A 26,902-nucleotide genomic window follows, 5' to 3' on the forward strand; every position below is an offset into this window, starting at 1 on the left:
TCTGATCTGTTGAAAAGGAGATAAAAGACGTTATTGTCTCTCTATCTAATTTGCATGCAGATCTACCTCCACTGTGTTCATCTGGAGCTTTGTTTTTTTGGAGGATGTATTATGCGGGTCTCTCGGGTGGAATGACAGAGGGCTTGTCCAGCCTGTGAAATCAAGTATGCTGTAGAGATCCTCAGTGAGGCAGAAGACCAACCTGGCAAATCCATGCTCAGAGTAGAGCATCACAGAGGTCCATCGGATCAGACCTGGATGCTGTATGGTCCAGCTGTCTCAGTGGACAGTGCTGTGCTAGCACAGCAGGAGTCTGTCTGGGTCCAGCTGGGCTGGTGCACAGCCATCACAGGGTCTCTGTGCTGCTCTTCCTTGCCCCTGCCTATAAAGGGTAGCATTGGTTCATCACACTGCTGGCAGCAACATGCCTGCCCGCATGAGGATGCTGCTAGCTGGCCAGCCTTGAGCTCTAGGCTTTGTTCTCCAGAAAAGTCTAGATAATCTAATCTCAAGAAGTCCCTGGATAGTTGCTACAGCTAAAGCATGTCCTGTTGTTAGTTCGTGTCCTGCATATTTTGCAGTGCTACCTGAAAGCCACAGTGTTGTCTTAAAAGCAGAAAGGCAGAGAGATGAAAGGTGCATAAATAAATCAATGAAACAGTGATTTGCTGGTTTGCTTTTTGCTCCCTCATAATGACTGGGAATGCTATGAAGGCAGCAGCTGCGCTCTTTGCATTTAGAAGGCTCCTCTTACCACACAGCAGTCTCTTCCAGACTATTAAATAATAGCCCTGATACCCAAGTAAAGATTTACCCACGTGCCTAGTTGAGATGTGTGCAAAGATGAGTGAATGTGTTTAGGTCTTTGGATTCTTTGGTAAGCAAAAGCTGCCCTGAGCTAGACTGGCTAGTCCCTTCCAGTGCTGAGCATCTCTAATTAAGGGCAGTGGTTAAATTGGGAGTGGACATTAACAGCTCTTTTTCTTCTAGGTTTCCATTCTACTATGAACTCAAAATAGCTTTTGTAGCTTGGCTGCTGTCTCCATACACAAAAGGCTCCAGCCTCCTGTACAGGAAATTTGTTCATCCAACGCTGTCTTCAAAAGAAAAGGTAATCACAGGTGCCTGGGTCCTCTCTGGGTGGAGCAGATCTACAGTGTGTTTATGCCAGTCTTCATATCACTCATTGTCATTGAAGAGCTGGGAGTTGCTGATTCTCTTCCTCTATCGTTTGATCATCTCCTTTTGGTTGGTGTTTTTGTTCTTTGTGGTTGTTGTTTTTTTAAATACTGGCATCTGTTCAGCACACTCACACATATTAACTCATATTTGTGCACTTGAGAAGTTGGGAGGGAGGGGGATAAAAATACTTCCTGAGCTGCTTTGCACTTACTAGCTGAATATAGCTGGAGTGCTATGTTGTGGCTGGATATAACAATTAGAGAAACAGGGTCTGGCAGCCAGGGCTCCTTAACTTTGTTCCCAGCTCTGCCTAAAACATTGTGCAGCAATGAGACAAATAGCCAAGCCTGTCCAAAAGGCGCTTAGTAAGCACTTGCCTGGCTGGGAGATGTGTAGCATGCTGAAGTAAGGCATGTAGCATGTTGAGGTCCTGGGTTGAGAAATGTCTTGCTTAAATACATGATGCTAATTTCGGTGGGGGCATTACAGCTTGGATCATTTGCCTGCCTAGGAGATTCCTGTGGCTGTGAATGGGACATTGATAGGCAGATCCATTTGGCTCATGTGGATACATGGGCCAAGAATAGCTATCGGTCACATATCAACATGCAAACTACTAAGAAGTGGATAACTGTTTCCCACATTGGCAACTCTGGAAGTGAAAGACCTCTGCTTAGCAACAGGCAGTGCATGAACAGTTGTATCTCAGTCCTGTCCAAGAAGGGACAGTGGAGATCAGTCCCTTGTCTCTCTGCTTCCTGGGAACTTCTGCTTACGCTTCTTACAAGTAGTGCTCGTGCATTGTGGAATAGGGAGGGAATCTAAACAGCCAGCAGCTTCTCACAGCCTCCAGTCCCTACTAACCCAGCACATCCAGTAGCTGAGTACTAGAAGTCATTGTCATTCATTATCATCCAGACCCCTGTATCTTGAGGGAGGGAGGGTGAGGGCAGCAACTTTCGTAACCATTTCACTGTATATTGAGCAGCATCAAAGTCCAGAAGCTCTGGACCTACTAATCCCATGGGCATGCTGAAGCTGGACTCGGCAGTGATGTGCAGAGAGATCTCAGATACTTCTGAGACCACCAGTCCTGGACCCAGGGTAGTGCTACTGCAGCTGCCCAGTGTCATAATAGGATTCTTTTTAACTACGGGGCAGTCCAGTTTGTCTTTAGAGTCCATAGATTGCAAATGGCTCCTGACACACCCTGGTTCATTCTGCCCAGGTGGATGTGTCTGTCTTGCTTCCAGGACCTAGTGGTGGTGGTTGCACTGTGCAAGTGTATCCCAACTTTGGGTCCCAAATCTTCCATTTGCAGAATAAAGAGTTCCCAAAGCCTGCAATGGGAATTACTTCTCCCCTGAAAACCTTTCCTCTTTGCCCATGTTGGCTGTGAACTTCTTTCCAGCCAAGGTGGAAGAAATGGAGGATGTCTGCCTCCATAAAGGATGACCTGGCCCTGCCAAGAGTTTGAGGCTGGGAGCACTCTGAACTTGTCCTTCTTGTGCTTTTTTTTTTTTGTGTTTTGTTTTGTTGTCTGCTGTGACAGGAGATCGATGACTGCCTCGTCCAGGCAAAAGACCGGAGCTACGATGCCCTTGTGCACTTTGGGAAGCGGGGGCTGAACGTCGCAGCCACGGCAGCCGTCATGGCGGCTTCAAAGGTAAAGGTGCGGGTTAGGATGGTGACATTAGCATCTCATCTGCATCCATTGCCAACAGCAGCCACAATGTGGAGGGGGAGAGGTTAGTGAGGGTAGGGATTCTCTCACAGATTTTGATCATGCCTCCCAGTCTCCCATTCAACAGCCACACAGGTGCCTCTTGGGATGAAGGCAGTCAGTGTGGTGCCTAGTGAACCTATAGGAGGTTGAAAATGAAGGATTAAGACTAGGGTCTGCCTCAGGCCTCTGTTGAATTTTATATTTTCCATCAGTACCCAAGTGACAGTGTTAGCAATGCTGTTCATCACAGCCTGTGCTCTTCATTTTCACTGTCAAAATAGGAGCATGCTTCCATGAAAGATGCTGATGTTAGGTGACACAGTTAACACCCTGGCAAGGAAATATTTCTTTTGGTCAGCTCCTTCTGTAGTGAAGGGGAAGGCCATCTGCACCCCAGTTTTTCAATTGTTGTGTTATTGTTATATATACCTATAATTTGGGTACTGACAGAAAACAGATGTAATCTGAAGTTCATGAAGGCTAAAAGTTCATCTGCAAGGCTTACACATAACATACCTGGTGTGTAATTCTCTGGAGACATGTTTTTGAAAGAGTGAATGGGAAGTGGCATTAGTTGCTTTTGGAGAACAAGTAGATATTGGATGAGTGGTCTCATCTGAGGAGTTGTATCTTGTACTCTGTTCCTGGCTTAGAGCAGAACCAGAAAATAGCTGTTATCTCTGTTCTTTGCTTGCATAAAAGCTGCAAGGACTTGATAACTGCATTTTGTGGTCCTGCTCTCTGGCCGTGGATTATGGCTTAGGGTAGATCTGCACAGTGACTATACCCTTGCGTTTTGGGAGCAAGACTTGTATAAAAGGTATGGCTTTCACGCAGTCAGATACAATGCCCCTTGCAAAAGGATAGTAGAAACATATGGGCAAGGTGAGTACTGGTATTAGGAAAAACGTATGAATAGAAGTTGAAGGAAATTATTTTCCCCTGTCAAATGCTTTTCATATGACCTCACGCACATCACTTTTGTATGTCTTGGCCTTCCCTCCTGTAAAAAATACCTAATACATCCTTAGGAGGCCAAATACCATGAAGTTTATAAAGCATGTTGAATGCAAGGTATTATAAAAGTGGGGAGTCCCTGGGATGTGCCATGCACATGTAGGATCACAAGGATATGCAAAAGCTATATCCTGTTCCAAAGAAAAGCCAAAAATTGCCTCCCTTTTCCCTACCAAGCATTGTGCAGACTGTGGCTGTCAGGCCTGGCTCAGTTCTTCTCCTGAACTGTTGCTCTTCAGTGGGCAGGCTCTGCTAACCCAGGGACTGCTGGCTAATCCAAACTTGGACTGAAACCTGGGATAAATGTGGAGCTAAGGCAAAGCTGTGTATTATATGCCCAACGAAACAACATTTGTGTGATGCCTCCATGACACTTAACACTTTTGCATCTGCTATGTAAGCCTGAAGAAGTTCCACCATGGACATAAATAGGCTCTGGGAATGCCTGTTTTGCAGCACTGCCTTTGCTCTGAGCCCCTTCCTACAAGGTGCTGCAGACTCTCTGTGCTAGAGCTGTTTTTAGGACAGAGTGAGAAACTATGCGTGAATCCTGAAGAAACTCTGAGTCCTGTTTGAGTAGCTCCTGAATATGAGAAACTCAACAGTAGCCCAGACCCACAGTGCCAACCTGTTTATCCCAGGACTGCAACAGTGTCTTCATCAGCTCTTCAACCTGAATGAAGAGTCAGCACCACAGTTTTTCTTCCCACTGTTCTGCTTTTCTGGTGTTTAAGAATCTCACTGCCTTGAAATGTGGCTCCAGTGACAATGGGAAGCTGGGTAGAAGGGAGAAGAGTCTCCAGGGTACAAGGAAGCCATTGTTTTGCATGAGTTAATGAAGCTCCCCATTCAGTGGTGGAAGAAAGCAACCCTGTGACTTTTGTGTATTGCATATCTGCCAGCCGATATTGCAACTTATAAATGGACCAGAACAGTCTTTCCTGCACACTGCTTTGGGAAGGGGAAAATGATCTTTTGATAAGATTGAGAGGTTGTTATTGGATTGATCGACTGATTGATTTTTACAACAAAGCAAGGACCATTCACATCTTTGCTTCAGCCATGACATTTAAATTACTCTGAATCTGTGAGGAAAAATAGGACTCCTGGCTTCCTTCACTGCTTCAGCATGTGGCGTCCAGCAAGCTGCTTGCTTCTGTGTGCCTCAGGGTGCAGATCCAAGAGAAAGGGTGAGCTGATCTGACAGCTCTCCTCCTCCAAAATGGGGTGATACTCCTGCTCCCAGTGCATTACTCTGCATCAGCTCTTTGGACCTCCTCAGGTTATCTCTAATCTATCAGAGAGCTAATCCAGAAAGAGAAAGAAAGGGAATACTGTTTTTTCAAGCCCACAGATGTGTCTCATGAGTGCCTGAGCCAGCACAAGGGAAGGGACAGAACTGCATTGTGAGGAGAATGGTTGGAGGAATTGAAAGCAAGATCTTCCTTTCCTGATCATGGGAAGCAGACAGATTAGCTCTGCTGCTCATGGAACCACACCCTTTAATACATTTACACTTTTCATGGTGTAATAGTCAGGAATGGTTAAAGCAGCTTCTGTCCCTTGCCTTTCTCAGACTGAATTTGTTGTCTTTTGGGCAGGGAGAGCTGAATGGCTGTGATTTACAGCCTGATGTGTTGCAGTAGAGAAGTGCTGAGCTGGGGTTCCTCAGGTATTCAGGATGTGAAGTGTGATGGGTCGGGTGTGGACGTGTCTCCAATTAGCTGTCCCTGCTCCTGTGAAGGAAGCTGTTTATAAGAGAGGAGCGATACAAGCAGGTATGGGTGGTAACAGCTTCTGTTGTCCTGGTTTTCAGCTGCTGTTAAATGTATGTCAACACCCTTACTTGCTCACTTGAGACGGAGGTATAACAGAGCTAGATTATCCTGCATGAGAGTTTAAATGACTAATTATCTGGAAAACACTTTGAGCTGACAGATGCCAGACAAGACTGCAGTGCTGTCCTTAGGGGGAAGGGAGGGAGGAAAGAGAATACTGTTTCTGAGGCTTATCCTGGCTTTCCCAATGCCAAGGTTTAAGGGTATCCAGCTAGCCTGTGATAAGTGTTGAGTGTAAATGGGGAACTAAGCCCTGAACAAGTTCATTGGGTTTCAGCCTCTAACAGATCGTGTTAAAATTGGAACCTGTAGAGATGACCATATATTCAGAAGCACTGAGCTCCTGCAGCTCCCATGGAAAAGATGGCTTTTGCCAGCAAGTTAATGTGAGGATCTGTCTTATTTCTGGCTTCACTTGGATTAATGGGTGAGGAAAAGATGCTTTTCTATTAAATGGACCCTCAGACTTTGCAAGTCAGCATCTTCTGGTGGCAAATGCACAGTGAGATGCTGGGCTGAAAGTGTACTCTGTACAGATCTGTTTTCAGTAAGTGAGCTTAAATCTAAAGGCTCCCGTACTTGGAGACATGTCTCCCACTGTGCATAGCCCTGTCCTCTTCTCTCTCTCTGAGCTGTGGTAACTGATTTTCTTGTGCTCCCACAGGACCCGTCATGTTCTTTTGTCTTTGGTGATAAGATCTTTGGGCAAGACCCATCTCTTCATTCTTTTTATCCACCGTGCAGCACAATGCAGTTGGCTCTCTGATTGTGTGTGACAGGCTGCTGCTTACATATTTGCCACAGGCTAAGGTGCTGCAAGCTGTGAACAGCCACACCTTCCTTATCTCTGATCCCCTGGCCCCTTCCCCTTTCTGTCTTAAATAGTTGTTGTGGTTTAACCCCAGCCAGCAATTAAGTACCACACAACTGCTCTCTCACTCCCCTACCTCCCCCAGTGGGGTGGGGGAGAGAATTGGAGAAAAAGTAAAACTTGTGGGTTGAGATTAAAACCAGTTTAATAGGACAGGGAAAAAAAGATAATAATAATGATAAAAGAATATAAGGAACAATTGATGTACAATGGAATTGCTCACCACCCGCTGACCCAGCCTCTTCCCGAGCAGTGGCCATGCCCCCCCCCCCCCCCGGGTTTTGTTCAGCATGATGTCATATGGTATAGAATATCTGTTTGGCCAGTTTGGGTCAGCTGTCCCGGCTGTGTCCCCTCACAGCTTCTTGTGCACCTGGTAGGGCAGTGTGGGAAGCTGAGAAGTCCTTGACTTACTGTAAGCACTGCTCAGCAACAGCTAAAATATTACTCTGTTAGCAACATTATTCTCATCGTAAATCCAAAACACAGTGCTATACCAGTTACTAGGAAGAAAATGAACTCCATCCCAGCTGAAACCAGGACAAAAGCCTACAGTTTTAGTTAGCCAAGTGCAGGTTTGTCTCCCTTCCCTTTCCTCCTGCTCCCTTCCCCTGCTCTGTTTTGTTTTGAAGCCACAGTTGTGCTAACACTGGCACAAACCTGTGCCAATTCATTTTACAGGCTGAGGAGCTGTCAGTGTCCCAAGTACCCTGAGTCTGCCCAGCTTGGGTGTTTTCTCTCTGTCTGGAGAGTCTATTTTTGATGCTCTCTAAGCAGACAGAGCATTGGATATGTGGTCTTATTACCCCTGCTAGGTGTTCAACCCAGATCTTTTCCCTGCCCCCAGCAGCTTGTGTCCCCACCAAGAAGCATAATCTCATTTGGGGCTCCGTAATCCTGTCCTTGTTACTTGGTCATTCTGTCACATGCTGTGACTTCAAGTCGGTTAGTCCTAAGTGGCGGGATTAGATGACCGGGCAGTAAATCCTGCTGCTTTTTGCATGTTTTCAATTAGTTCCAACTAGTTCAGCCATTCCCACTCCCGAAGGGCCCTGGGCACTGACCACCACCTTCTTTCCAGCTCACCTCGGGGGAGGAGAGGAGAAGCAGGAAAGGAGCCTACTTTTGGGTCACAGCAGAAGGGGAGCAGCAGCAAGGCTGTTACAGCCCCAGTAGTGGGGCAGGTGTAAGGCCTTGGCTGGGGAGTGGAGCCATCAGATGGAGGCCTGGGCATAAGTGGGCTTTTCATTGGCACCAGTCAGGTTTCTAATGTAAGCGGCTGGGACACATATGTGGCTGCAGTGAGGAGAGCTACCAATGGCTTGGAGACAGCACCAGCCTCCTCCAGCACACTCATATGTACTCCCTTGCTGTCACCACACTCCCAGCACTTGCACATCCTCTGCCTGTCGCTCTGAGCCTCCCACCACCTTCTGCCTTGCCCTATCCCCAGTCCCCAACCCTTCTACTCCCTGCTTCTTTTCCCAAGACTTGGCCCAGCCATGCCATTGCCTCCTCTGTCTCTACAACCCTCCCATCACCAGTTTTATACTCTCCCCTAGCTCTCTGACCTTCTCCTTCAAGCTCCTGGGTTTCCCAGATCCTGTTGGCATGTATCCTTATTCCTTACCCTGAACAAACCAATTCTGCCAAACAGGCCAATATCTTTTTCCCTCCCCCAGACAAATCCTGCTCCCAACCACTTAACCATGCCCAAGCTGCAGTCTCAACTCTGCTCTTCAAAGGAGAGCTGCAGAAAACATCCCACAGCCAACAGATAGTCATAACCCAGAGGTTTTGGATAATGTACCTTCCTCTGCCCTTCTTTTGCCCTCCTGTGTGTAGGGCAGGGGCTGTTTGCACAGCAGCTGGTACTGTGGCCCCTTGTGTGCCCCTTGGTACAGGGGGAGTGGGGCACAGCGTGCTGCTGGCAGTGGGCGCAGTGCCTTGGCAGGAGATGATAAATAAGGTGGAGGGAGCAGGCACGCATGACCGGTGTCGATGAAAAGCCTGTTTGTGCCTAATAAGTCTGAGAAGCAGTCCAGGAGCCTTTCATGCGTAGGGAAATATGGCTTGCGGTGTTGCCAGAGCTAGCAATCACTCTGGTTATTGGTTAAAAGGACCAGGCATGCAGACTAAGGCGGGAGGGTTTCGGTATGCGCATCCACATGCTCAGGAGTGCAGTGTCAGCAGTTCCCAAACTGCTTCAGCCTGCAACCACCTGTCTGGTCCAGCATTGTCACCTCCATTTCCACCTTTGGGCTCACCACTCCCTGGAGGGTCACAGCTCTGCTACTTTAGGGTCCCTTAGCCCAAGAAATTTATTGGGAAGTTTCCCAGTGTGTTTGCTGTTTTTTAAATCAGGGCAATGGAAGGGAAATGCTGGTGATCATTTAGATTTTATCCTCTCTAGTCAAACAGCATCTTTTCATTTCTAGTATCTGGCTGGTACAGCCAGTGCAACTGCCTGAAAGTCAATATTTAGATCCCTAATTTTCCATGAGAATTGAGACCTATTTGATGTGGGAGTTGGGAGGAAAAACATGTCTGTGGCATGACAGTGGAGAACTGCACTTTTACTTGAATTGGGAAAGAGGGAGGCAAGGAGTGGGGAGCATCTTTCCCTTTAAGAGGCTGGATAAAGCCTCTTTGTACGGATGAAATTCCACTGCTTGGAGGGAGGTTGTTTCTTTGCTTACCAAACGTATCAGCGAACAGTTCTGTCCAGTCTGCTTACCCCTGTACCTGTAATGGCCACACTGTGTGCCCTGGTCTGTGACATGGTCAAGAGTTGCGGATGTCAGGAGTGGTTTAGAATACTCAGTTTGAGAAACCTTTGGGGACTCGTTAGCGTTATCTCAGAAAGGCTGAGCATGCTGCTTTTGAAAGTACCTTCCTTTAAAGCATCTCCATTTGGGATCCAAAATCAAAGATCTCGTGGCTGAGCTATATTACACCAATAAAGAAGAACAACAAATGGCTTTCTTGAAACTTATGGTAGCGTGCCACTGATCACAGTATTTTGTGAACTGTCCCTGTCATGGTGTGATGTATCTTCCATTCTTAAGTCTTTGAGAATCTGGTTTTCCCAAATCAATAAAAACCCAATGCTATTTGAGCTACAGTCTAGGTAGCTGTTTCCAGTTTATCTCTCTTGTTGGCTTTTCTGTTGGTGTCTCCAAGAAGCAGACAATAGCCAGTGAATGCACAGGACAGCAGAACCAAACAATAAATTTATACAGAGAGACCAGGCTGGGAGAGACAATAACAGTTCCCAGGAGAGGAAATGAACTGCACAAACAAAAAGGGTGGATGAAATTAAGTTTCCACCATCAACATTAATGTCAGCTGGTTTCCCCTTGAGTCTTTAGTACTGTCTGACATCTCCAAAACCGGGTAGCTGTTCCAGACTAGGCACAGCACGCAGGCCCTGGCCATGAGGATATTGCTTGTAGGATATTTGTGTTTATATGGTGGCAGAAGCAATTTCCTCCTTCACTCAGGCCTGTGCTCAGAGCATAAGGCCAATGGTTCTGCTCTTAGCAGGGCCTGCCCGCAGCCAGGCACGATATGCTTCTGCACACAAACTCCCACTCATTGCCGTAATTCCCCAGCGTTACCCTACTTCTCAGAAGACCTGTCAGTCACCAGGACTAAAATGACTGCCACGTGCCCCTCACCTAATCCTGTGCCTAAAGTAGTCATAAATGCACTCTGTTCTTAATGGTCTTAAGTCTGGATTACAGAGGAGGCCAGACACTGGGGGTTTCTCCAGTGGCAAGCATCGATCAAGTGCAAAGAGTGGAGTGGCAGCCCGTTGTGTTTATAATTTGCTTTACTCTTTAAACACACTTGCTAGGTAACACCTTGTCAGCTGGGGTTATGGAGTGGTTTCTCCATCTCTCTGGGAAAGCTGAGGAAGGGAGAACCTACGTCCAAAGGTGTAGTCCACAGGTGGGTGTCCCAGCTTTTTATGTATATGTGAGTCCCTGCATATCGGTGCCCAGTGTCATGCTCACGTCCCGCCTCGATTACTTATGCTTCAAATAGACCTTATTCTCAAAGCTTTTATGTGTGTTGCCACAATGGCTCTCTTTTTTCCCTTGCTAGGTCTCTCAGCTACTTCATTTACACTTGTATTTGGACCAGAAAAAAGGGCAGGTAATCTGCTGAGTGCTTATACTAACCCCTAACTAATGTCTGCCTCCCCATTAGACTAGTTTGAACTGTTTTCAGCTGAGATTGGTCTGAGGCCAGATGCTGTCTGCTCTGCTTCCAGTGGGTAGATCCTGCGTGCTGAGCTTTAAAAGCCTGTCTTTGATCTCATCAGCAAAATGCCTTCCAAGTCCTCTGCTGGCAATCAGAGAGACTCCAGCAGCCAGGCAGGGAGCTTTGTATGTGGAAAACCCATCTAACTCATGTTGTTGCTACTGCATTGGCCAAGCTGCTGTTTGCTGTTGTTTTCTTGCTAATGGATAAAGGGAGCCTCTCTCCCACTGCTGTGATCCCATTAGAATGGTTGGGGTTGTGGTGAAGCTAGTGAGGCCACGACTTGGCTCAGAAGTGAAGATGCATCTCTGCAAGCATTTTCTGATAGGTGTGGTTGGGGAAGTCCTGCTGACACCGTAGCTATAACTGACATCCTAGGAACATGCACTACACCTTGTAGTGAATATCTGCAGGATGGAGGCTGTAACATGCATGCAGAAATGTCTGCTAGCATGGAAGAGAACGGCTAACCAAAGTTACAGCAAAAAGAGAAGAGAACATTAACAGGTTTAGCATTGTGCTGGAAGTGTGTTGAGCGTGACTTAGTATTCCCTTGCCTGTCCATTAACTACTCATCCTAAGATGCAGAAGGCCAGAAGGTGACATCCTGTATTAACACTGACCATATTAAAAGCTTCTCTTTTATGACTTCATGTTTTTTGGTTCCTGATTTGTGTCACTTTACCATGCTGTGTTATAGTTTCCACAGCTGCAAAATGGAGTTTGTAGGTATTAGAGGTGTTTTGAAGCCTAAATAATGTCTACAGAATTCTTTCAGATGGTCAGACTGAAGGTATGATAAAGTCTAGACACTGTTATTTGTTTATATTTGGATCATATTTAATGGGACATTGTTATATAAATTGCAGATTTTTAAATTACATGTCTAATTTTATTTACCTAGAGCCTATGTAAAGCTGCCTACATATGTGGAGTATTTTTAATGAGTAATTCCATTGGATGTACACCTAGGTTTTCCAGACTCCTAAATCCATCTCCCTCTAAAAAGTTTTACTTCAGATGTGAATGCAGAGATTAATGATAGAGAGGCAAAGTAATGAAGACAATTGCAGCTATTTCTGATGGAGTGCCTTTTGGAGTGTCTGACACAATAATGACTTCAGGTTTTGGAAAGGATCAAGATTTCTGATCCTTCCAAGCAAATTTTGGTTTCATCAGTGTTTGTGCTCTGGATCCACAGAGGTTAATGTTAATTTCTGGAGATGATGATGTCTCTGATTTAGAGGAAGGTAGCATGCAGGTTAGCTGGCTTTGAAAGCTCAGTATTTTGATACTGTTTTGTCCAACTCTTTAAAACAAAAATAAAGAGAAAATGTGCTAGACGTGGGGAAGTAAGGTATGCCTACACTACAGTTGCAATTTTGACCAAAGCAGCTAGAGATGTACCTAAATTAGTTTTAGATTAATTACTATGCCACATGAATGGGAGCTTTAACTTACTTTAGAATTATAGAAGAGCTTCTGCAGCTTAAATGTCCATGTCTTGATGGGTGATGCCCTAATACCGTTGGTCATGTCATGACTCTAAATAAGGTTGATACCAAGAGATAACAGTTACTGGCAGGTGATATTACTGTGTCCTTTTTAGTATTTGTATTTTGTCCTATTCAGTAGCACCAAGCCCTGCCCCAGCGTGGCCCTTCTTTGCCCCTGTAAAGAGAGAACTGACCCATGTATGGACCTAGTGAGGTTGGTGGGTCCTGGGAGAAGAAGAGGTGAAGGAAGCCTGAAGAGGTATGCTTTCAGCTTGTGCCATACCTTCACCTACGGGGTGAACTTTCCTAAGGACAAGAAGATTAGATTAATTTGGGAGCGGGTACATTATAGTGAGCAAGGAACAGAGACACACCTGCTTCCATTTGTTGCCACCAAAACCTCACCATCTATCAAAATCACTGCCTACTGGATCAGAAGTGCCATGCTTACGGGGACGGTTTGTGTCCTAGGAGAAGCTGGATGAGGTAGAAGTTGAGTCTAGGCAGGCAGTTTTGTGCCCAGGCAGAGTAAGGCTCAGTCCTCCAGCACCACTTCATGCTTGTGTCCTCTACTAGGGGAGGAAGTCCCCAAAATACAGGTCCCACACTGCCAGCACAATCATCCTGACAGGGCAGTTGGTGTTCAATGAGGGGAGAGAGAGAGGTGGTGTCATCTGTAGTCCCACAGTCCTCCCAGTCCCCATTTTCAAAAGGTTGTATAATACCACCATGCTGTTTCGCTGTTGATACAGTGAAATGTTGTTATCAAAGTGACTGTCATATTACTGCTGTCACGCTCTCTAGAATAAAACTAGCCCAGATGCTTGTGGACACGCTGCAAACACACTTCTGACATGCAGCGTAGACATAGCTTCAGGACCTGGATCTTCTCTCTGTGCAGACACACGGTGTGCTGAAATTTCTAGGACATCTCCCATGGCTGTAGCAGCTGGAAGAGCATCTGTATGATCATGGCCAAGATGGTAAACAAAATTCCCCAAACAGCTGCTCTTCATCTTCCACATGATTGTTTCAACCAAACACAGCCCAAGATGTGTGCTGTGCTAAATCTATTCTGTTGTGAAATAAAGGTATTAACTTGTTTTCTCTTTTGTTAATAAATGATAAGTCTTATTGTGGAATAATAAGCATTACAGATGGATAAAGTCTTTATTGCTAAAACATACAACTACAGCAGTGCGAACTCTCACAGTGCTGGCTTTTTCAAATGTTTGTGATACCATAAACAGCAGCTGCTTATCTGACAGGGAAATTAAGGTTGATAGCATTTTCCATTTCACTCTGAAACCATCCTGATTCTGTTGTAATAATAATTTTTGTTATGTTTCTATTTGGGGTCAGGTAGAAATGTGGCAACTGTGAAAGAGTTGTGAGTGTTATGTTGTGCCTTAGGAGCAATTAAATCAAGTCTATGCCTATAAAGACCAAAGGTGCAAAAATTTGAAAGAAAATAAATGGAAGGGAAGTCAGCAGGCTTTCACATGTGTTCGCTGTCCTCACTCAGCCTGAGTCTTTGCTATCCCTGCGATTGCTGAGATTTGGACAAACTGTTTCATGGAATGGTAGGAACAGTAATATTTTGTTATTATCTGTGTGATGAGCAACGTTTATCTTTCTGTTACAAACTCGGGTAAAATTAAAGCGAAGATGAAGAAAAGACAATTTTTTAATTTCTTTCCTGGAGAAAGTCGAAGTTGTTTAGCACAACTGCCATGACTGTGTTTAAGGCTGTGGTTGTACATGTTATATGCTAATGTAACGGACCCACAGATGACAGGCACATATCAAGTCCTTGTTGTTTCAAAGCTGTCTCAGGGGCCTTTGATCATTATATGCCACTACATCACAAGTTGCAATGCAAGAATATTAACATATCTTCTTCATTTTCAATGCAAAAGGGTGCGCTAGTGTCATCTTCCCTGCCAGGTTGGTCTGACACATGAATCTCTTCTCTAATCTGGCTCATGTCCACATTCATAAATTGCTCACTGGAATGAAATGGTATTTGGGTTAGCTGGCTGAGCAGAGCGGCTGGGAGGAGGTTAAAAGCTTGAGCACTGCTGATGCTTGAGCTGGTGGTGCAGGAGGAATACGGCACTTGGGTTACAGCAGCTCATCAATTGCTAACCCACCAGCTTTGCTGGTCCAGTCATTCTGCAACAGCAAAATATTATTCAGTGATCTGATTGCTCTCAAGCTTGCTCTCATTAGGGATCTGTCTGTTGTAGTCAAACTGCAGGATAGAATGTCTTGTGATAGCTTTAAACCAATTAGAGAGAATAGGGTAGCAGTGCAGGAATTCAGTGCAAGCTACAAAACCCACCCAGAACTGCGCTGCACTGAGTTCTGGGCGGTGAGATCACACCCAGCTAACTAGCCATGCAAGGAAATTTCAGTATACCAACCCAGTTCATAGACTGCAGAGTAGATGTACCTTAGACTGGCCTCAGAAGAAAAACTTGAGATGCCTGTTGGAGTGAGAACATGTCTCAAGAATGGCTCAGCCACTGGCAGAAGTAGCCAAAATTCAGGCATCAACTCTTGTGGCAGGTTGGAGAGTGAGATGGGAGAGGTGAGATTTTAACAAAACATCAGCTCTATGGACTCCCCTGCCAAGCATATGAAATAAGCAAAATAAAATCTCTCGGTATACCAGCAAAAAAACCCCATCCATTTAAAATATTTAAAAAAGTAGAACAGGCTAATGAGAAAGAGCAAAGTAAGCCCACAGAAAGAGCATGGTGGGTGTGTGGAAACTTCTCTGTAATAGCCTGCAGAAAAGCTAAATGCAAAATGCTGCCAAACACAGTATGCGTAGAGAGATCTTAAGAAACCAAAGATTCAGTAAAATAAAGATAAAAATCCCAGTGCAGCTTCCTGGCTAGCACCACCAGGTGACTCTGCCCTACAAAGGACGGTTCAATTTTATTTTTCTTAGATGATGCATATTTCTACTGATGATGCTTTGGGACAGCATAGAAGTAGTTATCATGATGTGCTGTTTGCTTCATGCCGATGCAGAAAACTAGTCCAGGATGTGTAGCCTGCCTGTGGTTAAGTTGATATGCTATGGAGTTGAGAACCCTTAAAGGATTTTTCTTGTATGAAAAGCTTCAGGCTGAAAAGTTGGGAGATACTGATCTAGCAGTTTTCTTGAATGTAGGAAGGGCAGGCTGTCACAGCGACTGTAGTTATAAGCACCTGATGCCTTGTCTACTTACAGACCCTAGAAGTAAGGTGCTAAGGAATTTATATGGGGTACGGGCACTGATAGTTCCAGTACTCTACATAGGAAATTTCCTAAGTGATGTTGGTAAATCAGTACCTGTAGGTAAATTAATGCGTAGCCTTCCCAATGTATCGATGCCAGTGCACTAGGGGACAGGCAGTGTTGCCTAACTGCTTTAGCAAGGAATGTGTGCAGTCTTGCCTTTGATGGTAAGTGGTCAGGAGGAGTCCCTTCTCCGTGCCAGGCCAGTACCAGAGCATACTCTCCACTGGCCCCTCACTTGCACCCTGGTTTTGTGGCCAGGATACTCAAATCTGCAGCCCAGAAGAGAGAAGTAATGTATTCTGGTCCAGCCCCAACCTAGAGCCCTCTGGCAGTGTTCAGGCTGTGCTTCCACTTATGTACTGCTTTGACAAATACAAGTCTAAATGAAGGTGGTGTGTGAATTGCTACGACATGCCTTATCTGGCCATTTTTTGTTAAACAGAGCAATATTTACTGTTGTTTGCCATCTTTCTGGTTTCACCTCAGTTGAAGCATCCATTGAATTTTTCCTAATTTACACTTGCAGAAATAATTTTAGAATCAGGCTCTATGTATTTATTTCAGTATTTTTTTCAAGTATGAAGTATCTCTCAGACCCTCGCCCCCATTTAAAAATGTTAAAACCTGAATGTACTTTTTATCAGTTATGTTATTTATGTTCTGAATGTCACTTAATTTAGCCAACAGAGAAGGATAGATAGGTTCTGTATTGATATTCTTTTCTGGCATTCTTGCTCTATGGCAGTGGTGTAGTATGAGGATTACAGAATTCAGAAAGAGGTATATACTTCTACTTGACTTTTTGGTGGGATGTAGTTTTAATGAAATGTGTCTTCTAACCAATCCATCCTTTATAAAGAACAGCTATGTTCCTTTCACCAAGGTTGTGTGAGTTTATTTCTTCCTTAAGCTGCATGAAAAAGCACTGGACTATTTCTTTGCGTTTAAGAATAACTTTTTATTACCTTAAAATTTCAAATTTTCTGTGCTCTGGGAAGTCTCTGTATGACTGAGAACTGCTGGGTGAATATCATCATAGATGATTAACTTTAAAAGGGAGTTATTTTGATGCAGTCCATTTAATTGGGTTTCTGAAGCCAAGCACATATTTGACTCAGATCCTAATGAAGAAAAGTACCTATTAGAAAAATACAGCAATATCCTGCTTTTTCAGATGTGTCTAAGGCTGCTCTGTGCTCAAATGACTACATTGAAGAATGAGAGACGCTCACCCTCAAAAGTTTGAAAGATCAGGCTTTGTGTGTAGAACCACTCCAAAAGGAAGAGCAAAGAGAGGGAAATGATGCTTTTAACAACTCATTTTTGTCCTCTCTAGGTTACTGGACCAGACAGTTTTTTCTCTTCCTATTGTACTGATGGATTTCAATGAGCTAGGGGGGAGAAAGGCTCAAAATGCACTGTGGAATCTAACTTTTGTGTGTGTTATTTGCTTGTTTGTTTAACTAGGGACAGGGGGCCCTGTCTGAGAGACTAAGGAGCTTTAGCATGCAGGATCTCTCTACGATTCGTGGAGACAGCAGCAGCACTGTTCCTCCTTCGGTCACTGTACGAACAAGTAGCAAACAGAGCCAGCCAAAAACATCCAGAAGTGCATCAGAAGGCACTGGCAGCTCAGGTAAGTGCCAGCGTTATTTTCAGTGTTGTGTTGTCTGGAATATCACACAGCTGAATGAAGTCATGCAGTTGGCAGGAATATATAGAAACAGACATTGCAGGCAGCACATACCAGAATCCACAGGACACAGACGCTCGGTTAAGTCTCTTGGCACTTACAAGAGAAAACAGTATCATCGTTTGATGGTTACTATTCCTGGCTGGTACCAAGGACTGGACTTGAGCATGCAAGGGAGCCAGCATCAGTCCTTGCAACTTGAGCTGAAAAGTTGGGCTCTGGACTGGGGGCTGCAAGCTGTGGTGAGTTTTCAGTGAGAGGGGCTAATGGGAGTGCGAAAAGGCGGGGATAAGAATGCACAGTAGTGGGCAAGGGTCATTATTATCATCAGAGCCCCCATGTGGTGATACAGCCTCTGTCTCTTATGTCATCTAAACATAAATGTGAGTTCTAATGGATATCTGGTTTGAATTAGGCCCACTTGTGCATCTTCTAAACTGTACAGTAGCTGTTACAATACTTGACAGTTGTAGTTCCAGAACTTTATCACTGATGAAGCCTACTGAGAAATAAAACCCATACAAAGCACTCCTAGAAGCAGAGACCAAGATCTGACACCTGTGGTATGAAGGATGTCTGCATAAGCACTGTTATGGAAAACAAGTCTCTCTGAAGGGCAATGGTTTGTTTTCAAATTCTGAAAGAACAAAGGGAAGAAACATGGTGGTGGGAATAAGATCCATTCCTGAGGATTTAGTTACAAAAATTTATTTCAAGCTTGGTTAAAGAAATCTTTGTGAGCCCAGATCCAAAACATTTAATTAGAGATAGCTTTGCAGATTAGATCTCAAAAATTGAGACGCGGAGGGTTCTGCCAAGCAGGGGGTTCCAGATGGCTTCTGGGATTCCCGAACACCACCAAAGATCATGCAACTCGACTGCTGTGATGGGAAGCCACAGAAAGTTGCAGGCGTGTTGCACTTGGTAGCTTGTGAAACATATGCTGGCAAGTTTGAAATTTAGCAGTTTCAGCTTACATGTTGAGGTCTGCGCAAACATTCACTGTGTTTCAAGCTTGTGTAGATTGCTACCCCTTCTAGTTTGCTTTAGTTTTGAAATGTCTTGTCTCGACCTTCCTAAAGAGTGTCCTTCAAGCCCTTTACAAATTCTGAGGATTACAGCTCACAGACTTCTCTGTTTATTGTTTTTAACACCATCTGTTGAATAAATTCTCTTTACAGGTAAACTGAAATAGCTAATGTTGGTGCACAGTGGTTTTATTCTGTTTATGTAAGGTCTTGTATACACTTCTCTTGAAGTAATCAATCGAAAGTGAAGTGTTCACATACAGAATATAAAACTCTTACTCCAAAAAAAAAGGATAGTTCACATATCATTTAGACCAAAATAACAAATGGCACAAATAAAGCATAATTTAGTTATCTTAATTTCATGTTCTGTAGAGCAGCCTTTGTAGTTCTGTTCTTAAGGCAGCGAACTCAGCTCACCTGGCCACAAACCCCTGTCTTAACACACAAAAATTTTTCATTTTGATCTGGTTTCGTATCAATACTGTACAAGGATGTCTCAAAATGAATCCCTGGAAAACAGAATTGTTCGTAAACTTTTCAAACTGAGCCTAGTGTTTATCACAAATTTTTGGATGCAAGTAATTTGAGATTTTGGTTTTAATTCTTCTTTTAATGAAAACAACAGAAATTTGCAAAATCTTCCAAGACTTTTGTCTGTCCCATCTCACTTAGTGATTTCATTGAGGTCCCTAATTGAGGAGCCTGCTTGCAAGCCCCTTCTCTGCCCGCAGACAATAAGGAGAGGGACCTCCAGAGGGTGATTTGACTCACAGGTGGTGGCCACAGTTTTGCTCTCACTTTAAGTGAAAGAAGTGGTCCTGGTCTTGCCAGTCCTTGTGCTGTTTTGTGTGGGCACAATTATATATGTAGTCAGAATGTCTACAGGGGCAAATTGATCAGTCATAACTATCGTGCGCATGTATGTGTGTGTGTGTATGGAAGAATGTGATCTATCAGCCAGACTGTATCACATCCTGAGGGCCATATTCGGGGTGAGATGACACTGTTCTAGGCACAACAAGCCCAGACATGGTCCTGCCACACCACCTTCCGTATTTGTTTAGTTGGACTGTTGCACATAAGCAAGGGGCAGATAGAATTTGCCACTGCCTATTAGTATGCTATATATACATGTAATATATACATATATGAGTATGTGCGTGAGCAGTTACTACAGAACAGCTGACACACAGCTCTTTTTCCTGTCCCAAAGCCCTTAGATAACACAAATGTCCATGTCAGCAGTCCCCACTGTCTCACAGAAACATTAGACTTCTCTTTATATTCCTGCTTCAGAGATAATGGGACTTAGTCTGACATCAGAGGAAGTCAGCAAAAATACCCCGGGCTATCTGTTTGACATGAGGATGACTCAGCTGAAGACCTCACCTTCCTTGTAAAAGGTCTTTCTAACCAGCTGTTAGAAAGCCTGACAGCAGTAGCTGGGGTACATAAAATGACTTCAAGAACATTAATAGAGAGCCTGGCTGGGGCTGCAAACATTGTAGCCTTGGTCTGAGTAGAAATCCTGCTTTATGGAGACTTTTAGGGAAGGCTTGAAGGAACGGGTCCTGTGTCTGCGGAAAAAGCAGTGTGGTGGTTAGGAGGCAAGAATGTGAGTTAGGGCACATGAATTCACACCCATCTTTATTGCAAAATACTGGTGTGACCTGAAGTGTACCTTTGTTCCTCAGTGTGTCTGTAAAACAAAACAAATTGTACTTCCCATGCCCAGGTGCTGAAAGCCATATGTGGTAGCAGATGCTTGTGTATTTGAAGGTCAATACCTTAGAAGATTTCTTATGTGGCTTTCCTGTACACCTTACTTCAGTGATTATAACATGTAAAACACCCGTGGAAAAGTCCTGTCTATGGATTGATCCCAGTTTTGCAAGAAGGTTTCTGTTTGTAGTAACAGTGCTCTTATCTTGCTACTACCTCTGAGAAGTTTCTGGACAACTGAAATGTCCCTTTTTATGTTTTCCCTTCTTTTATTCTGTCCTTTGTTTCCCAGTCCAGGCATCTGAGAAGCTGCATGTAGGTGTGCTGGGATGTCGATGGCTTGCTGATCTAGGTGCCACTCTTATAGCCCTTCTTCTGCCATTTGTTCATTCAGGTGCTTCCACTCCAACCCATTTCCCTAAATCCTCCATCCATACCAACAGCAGCTCTCTCAAAGTCATTGCCTGAATTTACAACAGATCAGTAACTGTGGCAGGGACAGGAACCTGAAGCGTCATTTTGACTGGATGTGTGGAGGAGTGCTGCTGCACGTGGGGTTTGCCTGAGGAAGGGAGAATTGCTAGGCCACAGCCAACCTTACAAGTGGAAAAGCCAAGCACTGCTGTAGCAGTTGGAACTCTTTTTGCTTCAGGACTGGCATCCCTATGCCTGTGAGTGTGTGTGAACATCACTCAGTCCTACGGTGGTCACATTCTTTGGAGGAGTACATACACAGGTTGCGTACGAGAGTGATTTTATAGCTCCCCGTATTTCTCTCATATGACTGTCAGGGATGTACAAAGGCTGAAGAATTAGTTTTGCATCTAGCACAGGCTCTTAATTTTCTCAACAGGAGAGACAGCCGTGTCAAAGAGAGAATAGCAGCCTTATGATAACAAGATGTCAAGTGCTACCCTCACATGATGGAACAGCCTACCTTTGGTCACTCAAGCTGTCCAGTAGTAAAGAGTTGTGGACTCGGGAAGAAATCCTGAGTTTGATCCAGATTAAAAATACTATCTTGTACTATCAGGACCATGCTGTACTCAGGCTACATTAATTAACCACTCAGCTTGTTTCATTTCTGTTGTTATTTTTATAATGTGACTGGTGCTGGTTAGATGGATTTGTGAGTCTCTGAATCCCCTCTTGACACAAAGCACTGTGTGAAGAGCTTGACATTTAGTAAGTAACGACCGCATGCAGACACAGCAAAGGTTTATTTTTGCCTGCTGAAGAGTGTCTTATGAGGCCAAGAAATAGAATATGCAAGAGTTGCCTTTGAGACAAGGGGAATTACTCCTTCTTTTCCTCTACCTTTTGCTGCTTTTTTTTTTTCCCCCTGTACCTTTTGCTGTCTTTGCTGCCTTTCAATGGTGCCCGCTGTATGCTGAACAGTCCCACTCGTGCGGATGGCCATCTGCACGAGCGGGACTGCTCAGCGTATAGCAGGCTTCAGGTGCTCCAGGTATATTCACACCCATCCCACAGAAAGACCCTTCTCCTCCTCACACCCAGTCAAAAGCCACACGCAGATGAAATGAAGGGGCAAAGGCTGCTTTCACCGTGATTTGTGTGTGACTGCCGACCGCGCACACAGCACATTACGTGAAGCGTCGCCGCTGCTCCCGTGAAAGCACGTGCACGCCTTCCTTTGACAGACGCTGAGGAAACACAATGATTGCCTCTCCTGCACGTAGCAGGCCAACCACCTGTCCTCTTTATCTGATCTTTCGCTTTGCTCTTAGTTCAGCATTTCTTGATTTAGTGTCCTGGCACCCTGATGATAGCCTGTGATATTTTAGCTTTGATGCCTGTTCCAACCTGTGCTTCTTCCACAGGCAGAACTACCCCTTTCCTTTGGGAACTGTAATTGTCGTGTGGCTACTCATTGTTACGGAAAACCGGAAGCTCCAGAGCAACATTTCCAAATATTTTTAAAGGCAATCCTGTTGTTCTGGCAAATGGCCAGTAACAATCCACGTACAGATGTGTCTTTATTAACAGTGGGGGGCTTTTGCACTTCTTAACCTTACAGGGTGCCTTAAAAGCACCCTGGACAGTGCAGATAAAACTTGTTCCCTTGTGATGGCTGGTGAGTGACACATGTGACTTGAGGAGTGGGATATTGGCCACTGTGTCACATAGCTCAATCCCATAGCTGATGCAAACACGTCTCACTGTTGCTGATGTCAGTGGAAACCTCCAGTGTGGGCTGGGCCCTGGAGGCCAGCCTTGCTTTTGGGTGAGTCAGTGGGACATAATTCAGCAGCAGGAGATTTGCATTGCATCACAGGACGATCGGTGTCCAGGGGTGATGCTGTCTGGGCCAGAGGATCACATAGTACGGAGCCACCCTCTGTATTGCCCAGACCGAGTGCCCTTTCTGCTGAAGCTTACCCCAGGCAGACATCATTCTCAGCTGGAATGATTTCAAAGCAGCAATGTGCAGTATGCTTTCTGTTACTCTCCACTCCTCTATGCAGGAGAAAGTCAAGGCTGTGTCTTGGTTTTGCGCTGAAGTGCTGAAGGCTTTGCAGGATAGAACAAAGGTGGGGGAATATCAGCATTCAGGATGTGTCTGGATAGTTCAGTCCCCACCAACCAGAAAAACTCCAGAAAGATGCGTGAGAACAACCCATATGTGTATGTTGTATGAGCTCTCAGAGAATAAACCTTCATAAAACTGTCATAAGCTACCTTCCGTGTAAAATCAGAGTCTAAACCCACAGCAGATCTCTTGAGGTTGGTTGAGACTCATCTCTTTTATACGATGGCCGTAGTTTTACAGCAGCATCCAGCCAATGTGAGCCAGCACTCCCGTTGAAAGGGTGTGACCCAGCTGCTTGCTTCTGCCCCATACTGTCCTTTCCCTTGGACATGTTTAAATCTTATTTATATATGCTGACCCCAGCCAGGGAGCTGTTAAATGCTGTTCCTTGCTTCCAGGTTGCTCTTGACCTGGGTCAGATCCTGAAGCCAGTAGCGAGCAGCAGCACAGACATGAGCAATAGGACAAAGAAAGTGGAGGCCAGAGCACGAGGGGCAATGGGACATCTGCTTTCAGCAGCAGCACAGGTTTATGCTGGTTTAAAACGACTGTGAAACTATGGAAGAACTTTCAGTGTCTACAGTGCAGGATAATCATGACCAAAGAAATCACACCGAGCTCAACCCCTTTTTTTCTCCAAAAGCTTTTTTTATCTGGAGTCATTGATGCCACTGTGAGGATTAAATTGGAAGGCTCAAACTGGAAATTATTTCTAGCCTGTCTCCTGGAACACAAGCTATCCACAAGATGAAGCTGTAAAGGCCATGCTTTGATGAACAGCTGTGAATCACCTGCATATGCACTGAAGGGTGCAATGCAAATCCCTTGGTTGCTTTCATTCTTACAGCAATTCCACCAAAATGTAATTCCTGCAGGATTCCTCAGCACATTCCTGATTTAGGAAGATCAGGGATCTGTGGATAGTTTTCCTTCAGAAGGTGTATGAATGGCTGCACCAGTCTAAATCTACTGAAAAAAATCCAGGCATGTAGCAATACAAGTCCCAGTATTGCACCCTGTGTTTGTTATCAAACAGGCTTTTGCAGTGTGTTACCCATTGCTTATCCACGCTCCCAGGCCCCTCTAGTCAGGAATTATTTCTGTTTACTGATCTGAGAACAGAGCCAGGGAGCTGTATGTAACCCCAACCTTAAGACCCATTAGTGCCTGGGGTGAGGCACGTTCCTGAGTCTGTGCTCCATGATGGTGAATAGAGACGATCATCTCTTAATGCACATGGGGGCCACGTCAGGATGATACCAAGTGTTTTCTGGGAGATAACATAGCCTGATGAGTTCCTAACGCTCAGCTCCTCTTTCAGTGTGCACGTGTTGCTCAGTATGCCGACTCCTCAGAGGTGAGTGCTGGATTTCCTGCGCCCCAATCCCTTTTGGGCATGGCTGCATTACGGCTTGCTCCTGCCGCTCTTACTTACTGGGTTTCCTAACGCCAGGGGAACAAACCAGGGGAAGGCCAGGCTGTGAGCAAGTTTGTGAGCTGCGTGTGTGCTGATGGCAAGTATTGCAGTGCTTCTCACCTTACTGACCTGTGTTACCTAAGGCTGGGGAGTGTTTCTCTGGAGAAAAACCTCAGTCCTTTCTGTTCTAGAGGATGTACCACTGTTCTTGCTGCACCAGTGTAACTCCTGCCCCGTATCCCCCAGCACTAGTGTAAAACCGCAGGGAAACCAGCAAAAGCAAACCTTCCTCAGTCCCAGCCCTCTTTTGCTCTGTTCCCTAAGGACTGGCATGTGTTTCTCTGTTGGTGGAGAGGACACTTGTGTTTGGGATGAGCAGGGTAAATAACAAAGCCCAGTAGCAGACCCTGGTATGAAATAGGGTTGAACAGACTCTCCCTGCTTCAGTCTGTGCTACAGCCATTTTTAAAAAATGTCCCACTGTCCCCAGTGTTGCTTGTGTTTACAAACTTAGGAGTGTAGTGAACGATTTAGCTGCCGGTGGTCTTTTCAATGCTGTGCCAGTTAGCTTGGTTGCTAAGAGCTGAGCCATAGCACTTCTGCATTTTGTCCCAGTGGCAGGTGAAAGGAGGGGGAGGCCTCTGATTTGGGCATGCCAGAGGATGTGGCTGCCAAGCAGCTTGTCTAGGGAGAAAGAAGAAATCCAGACTGGCAGCATCTCATGTTGGTGGAAGCGAAAGACCTTCATAACTCCTTTTTACTTCTCATCTCATGTCCTTTTTGTTTATTTTGCACCTGGGGATGGCAGCAGAGGGACTGAAGGATCACAGTGCTGCCACCGTGCTGCAGCCATTGCTGCTGGCTCATGTCATTCCCAGAGTACGAGGGTGCGCGTTCCCATTGCCTTGCACCTGGTATGCCATGCAGCCCTGTGCGGCATTAATGTTTGGAGGCTTGTGACCCCAGTCTGACATTGTCTTCTTGCATACTGTGTGGGTGGCAAACCAACCCTCATACTTGGTTTGTCACCCTCCCTGTTGTCCTTTTCTGGTTCTTTGCATTAGCATATTTGGGGTGAGTGTACCACTGTGCAGGAGAACAAAGCCTGTTTAAGGTGGTATCTGTTTAAGCAATCATGAAACACTTCTATTCACTGCGCATTTTATTAACACCCTTCTAATTTTAGCCTAAACTGATTTTATGGATTTGACTTAAAAGTGTTATTTATAAAAAGAATCACTGAATCCTTAAGTGCTTAATAGTCATGAGTTAATCTTAGGAAAGTAATTTAATGGTGCTGAAGCAGTAATCAGTCCAATATGTTTACAAATTGGGCCCAAAGTCGTGTTGATCTGGTTTAAATTGCTTGCCCTGTCTTTCAGATGGGTTTGTCTTACTATTTTTTTTCCCTCTGACATAATCCAGTCCCTTGGACCATGTCAATAGGGATATGCTGAGGCTCTGTCTCATAGAGGGTTCATTCTGTCTCCACAGGCTGCCCTCTTGTCTCCAAGGCAATAGATGCATTAATGCACTCTCAGACAACGGCCTGCCATTTAAAATGCTCCTTTTTAAGTGCAGCTTTGGTAGCTTAGAGAGCTGACTATGTAATGTGAACACATTTTCTCAATGCCACAAAAAGCAGGGGCATGAAAGAAGCTAAGTTTGTTTAGCTAGGACAGAGTTGTCCTAAAATATTGGTACTCTTCTTTCTGTGGTGCAAACTTTTGTGTAGCCAGTTTCAGAGTACAATCATTAACAGTACCCGTCTTCAAAGAGTTTATAATCTAAATGGGCAGGTAGTCAAGCCTTACCTCAAGCAGGAATATTAAAGGCTGGTTTAGAGCCATGATGCAGCCTTTTTGGCAGGAGCGGTTGCCTTAATGCTTTTGCAGGTGAAACTCAATTGTTTCTCTCACTGGCTGACCCATAGAAACCCCGATAGCTCTTAGGAGAGCACAGGCTGGTGGGAGCAAAAATCTGCCCTTCCTGCTCCCTAGATGATATCCTGAGAGAAGCACCAGACAAGATAAAAATAGTTTGGGCCAAAACATGGTGGTTTCATGAGCATATGGCCTGTAGGTGCCATGGGAGTGTGCATTTATGCAGAGACTGAAGGCTAGGCTGAGTGCAGCGTGGGCTCACCCTGTACAGGAGCAGATCCGTCACTGTCAGTGGTGGTGGACTCCTCTGCTGCTGAAGCTGTTTGCTTCACAGAAGAGCTCTTTCATGCCCAGTTGCCTCACTCTAGCCGGCCTCACAGTCTGCACATGACAAAGTGTTGACACAATTCAGGACATTCATCTTCCTTTGCTCTGGGCAGTTTCACTAAACACAAGCGTGTTCCACTATATATACTCCAGTGTGTCGTCTTGACAGCTTCTGTGTCAGCTCTTTTTGCTCTTGTTCAGTGGCAGGCCTTTGCTGGCAAAACTCCTCCCAGGTCTTTACACAACTTTCTGATTTATCGCTTCTGTGTTCACAGCCTGTGGAAAGTCGGGCTGCAGCATTAAGGAACAACGGTACAATTACATAAGAGCTCTTTTTCCTCTTCAGGAAGGACAGAGTGAAAATCTCAAGGGATACCTATTTGTCTTTTGGCAGTGCCTGGTAAATGCTTAAACGCTGGTCAATATTAAACAAGCTTGCTTGGAACTGGCATTTAAGAAGTAACAAATATTATATTCAGTGGTATTCTCTCAACTAACATCTCTTAGGTGCTATTGCAAAGACCTGTGGCTTGGTTGAGAGGGAGGAACAATTTTAATCCTTGCAGAGAGTAAATATATCTAGC

At 45.0% G+C, this 26,902-nt stretch overlaps 1 protein-coding gene across 4 annotated transcripts in view; it reads left to right on the top strand.

The window, feature by feature from the left end:
- REEP1 (receptor accessory protein 1) overlaps window positions 1-26,902 on the top strand; it is a 71,828-nt gene that overhangs the window by 32,708 nt on the left and 12,218 nt on the right. For 2 of the 4 annotated variants that reach the window (XM_059817902.1, XM_059817904.1), the window contains exons 4-7: window positions 991-1,111; window positions 2,735-2,848; window positions 17,162-17,330; window positions 24,013-24,048. In XM_059817902.1, the coding sequence (XP_059673885.1) occupies window positions 991-1,111; window positions 2,735-2,848; window positions 17,162-17,330; window positions 24,013-24,048 (440 nt within the window). The remainder of the gene's footprint in view (window positions 1-990; window positions 1,112-2,734; window positions 2,849-17,161; window positions 17,331-24,012; window positions 24,049-26,902) is intronic. The other 2 variants (XM_059817903.1, XM_059817905.1) reach the window with 2 other exon arrangements.

The sequence above is a fragment of the Gavia stellata genome, chromosome 5 (genome assembly GCF_030936135.1).
Source record: "Gavia stellata isolate bGavSte3 chromosome 5, bGavSte3.hap2, whole genome shotgun sequence".
NCBI lineage: Eukaryota > Metazoa > Chordata > Aves > Gaviiformes > Gaviidae > Gavia > Gavia stellata.